Source organism: Nicrophorus vespilloides, unplaced genomic scaffold, assembly GCF_001412225.1.
Source record: "Nicrophorus vespilloides isolate i.1.1-1 unplaced genomic scaffold, Nicve_v1.0, whole genome shotgun sequence".
NCBI lineage: Eukaryota > Metazoa > Arthropoda > Insecta > Coleoptera > Silphidae > Nicrophorus > Nicrophorus vespilloides.
The window spans coordinates 1-1,974 of NW_017095786.1; the positions used below are offsets into that span (position 1 = coordinate 1).

Genomic DNA, 1,974 nt, shown 5'->3' on the forward strand with positions numbered 1-1,974 from the left:
TCGATTGCCATGTTGAGATCCACTATCGTGGACCCCCATTTTCATTTCATGGACCCCCAAATTTTTTTTCGCTGACGTAGACCCCTTGCAGGTTGTCATAGACCCCTGGGGGTCGATATAGACCACTTTGGGAATCACTGATATAGATGTTGTAAGAACATCGTTTCCGGCTGGACACTGCGTCAAATACAAGGGTTTTGCAGTCGATCTTCTCTGACCTTTGGCTGCCTTCCAATTAGGTCACCGCCAACTTAATGACCGCTAATTTTTGTTCTTTCTTCAGACTGGCGCCCTTTTCGTACATTCCAGAGCTCCCGTTGCGCCAATATCCGGGATATCACGTGAGAGAAGGAGGTGGAATAGGCACCAACACCCGCTTCAACCCGTTCGATACTTCACGCGACGCAAATTACATTCCATGCAAATCAAACGGCCTTCGGAAAGGTCAGAGTGTAGGAAAGAAAGAATGAGAGAAAATGAGGCGAGAATTAGAGGAGACACAACCCTAGTTGTTAACGTCTTTGAGAAGGAGTGCATGAATGGAATATGATTACTTACAGTTCTCGTCATCCCTGGAAAGTGGAGGGTGACGACCTGCTCGGGCCAACTTTTCGCCACGTAGAAATGAAAGTCCCACACTCGATCGTTGATGTAAGTCTTCACGGTCTGATGGAACTGAAAACAAATAAATTTAAGTTTAATTATACTTTACAAACATTATAATCAATTAAAGAAATTAGAAAATATTCAATAGAAAACATAATAATTAAATAAAACTAAATTAAATATGAAAAAAGAAAACTTGCGTTAAACAAATTTGATTTTGTGATGGAAGTTATAATTCACGATAACTTGAATAATTCACTAGCGTAAATAGAAGGGAAGGAATGAGAAGTAGTGGAAAGTAAAAATTAGTTTTTGCTGTGCAAACACAAACATTGTTGCTGTATAAATAGTCTGAAATTTGAATGAAGCAAGTCGAAAGTATAGTTTTGAAATGTGCACAAACGTTCGTTTGGTGAATTTGAGGTGCGTGCAGATCGAACCCTAATTATAATTTATACGGGGCGCACGCACAAAGATTGTTTCGTGCAGATTGCACAACTCTTAAAAGTCGTAAATCACCTCAAAGGACACGACGACGACGACGACTATGAAATTGATTTTCGACTGTACCGCAAACAAATAGGAACAGCACGTTTCTACACGTCCATTGAAACTCAACAGTTTACTTAATAATTGAATTTAATCCGCTCGAATCGTTAATCAAATAAAAACTAATCGACGTTTAATTTACTTCCGAGCCGAACGAGCGATGACCGATGATATCGTTTCAAAAATTCATTCGATCGGTCAATCAACAGGTGCGAACGAACGAGCTTGCGTACGTCTCGCGTATTCGACGTTTCTTCCGTCGTCCAAAAGAAAATCTTACAATTTTCATTTCTAAATCTAGTTTACTGAAATAAACAAAAGTTTTACTCACTTTTATCGAATCGGGCAGGTAATTGCCGAGCAGCTCCAAAATTTCCGGCAGTTCCTCTTCTTGTACCAATCTGAAATTCTTCCCCTCGGCCAATACTTCTTCCATTGCTGCAAATAAAATTAAAATTATGAGTGTAGAAATCATCAAAACCATACATGAACCTATTAAACAAGCAAAAAAAACTACAACAAAAGTGCTTTGGTAAGAAAAACATTTTGACAAAGTCAAACAATAGTAATAAATTAGTTTGACAGTTGTTTGACGTTATTAACAGAAAAAACGTCAGTAATTTCCGGCAGTTCCTCTTCTTGTACCAATCTGAAATTCTTCACCTCGGCCAATAATTCTTCCATTGCTGCAAATAAAATTAAAATTATGAGTGTAGAAATCATCAAAACCATACATGAACCTATTAAACAAGTAAAAGAACTACAACAAAAGTGCTATGGTAACAAAAACATTTTGACAAAGTCAAACAATAGTAATAA

At 37.8% G+C, this 1,974-nt stretch overlaps 1 protein-coding gene across 1 annotated transcript in view; it reads right to left on the reverse strand.

Annotated features, from left to right (window-relative positions):
- Positions 1-79: 79 nt before the first annotated feature.
- LOC108564033 overlaps positions 80-1,974 on the reverse strand; it is a 4,569-nt gene continuing 2,674 nt past the window's right edge. Inside the window, exons 2-3 of the mRNA XM_017922906.1 lie at positions 1,487-1,593; positions 80-675 (exon numbers count right to left, since the gene is read on the reverse strand). Coding sequence (XP_017778395.1) covers positions 379-675; positions 1,487-1,591 — 402 coding nt within the window. The 5' untranslated portion in view covers positions 1,592-1,593 and the 3' untranslated portion in view covers positions 80-378. The remainder of the gene's footprint in view (positions 676-1,486; positions 1,594-1,974) is intronic.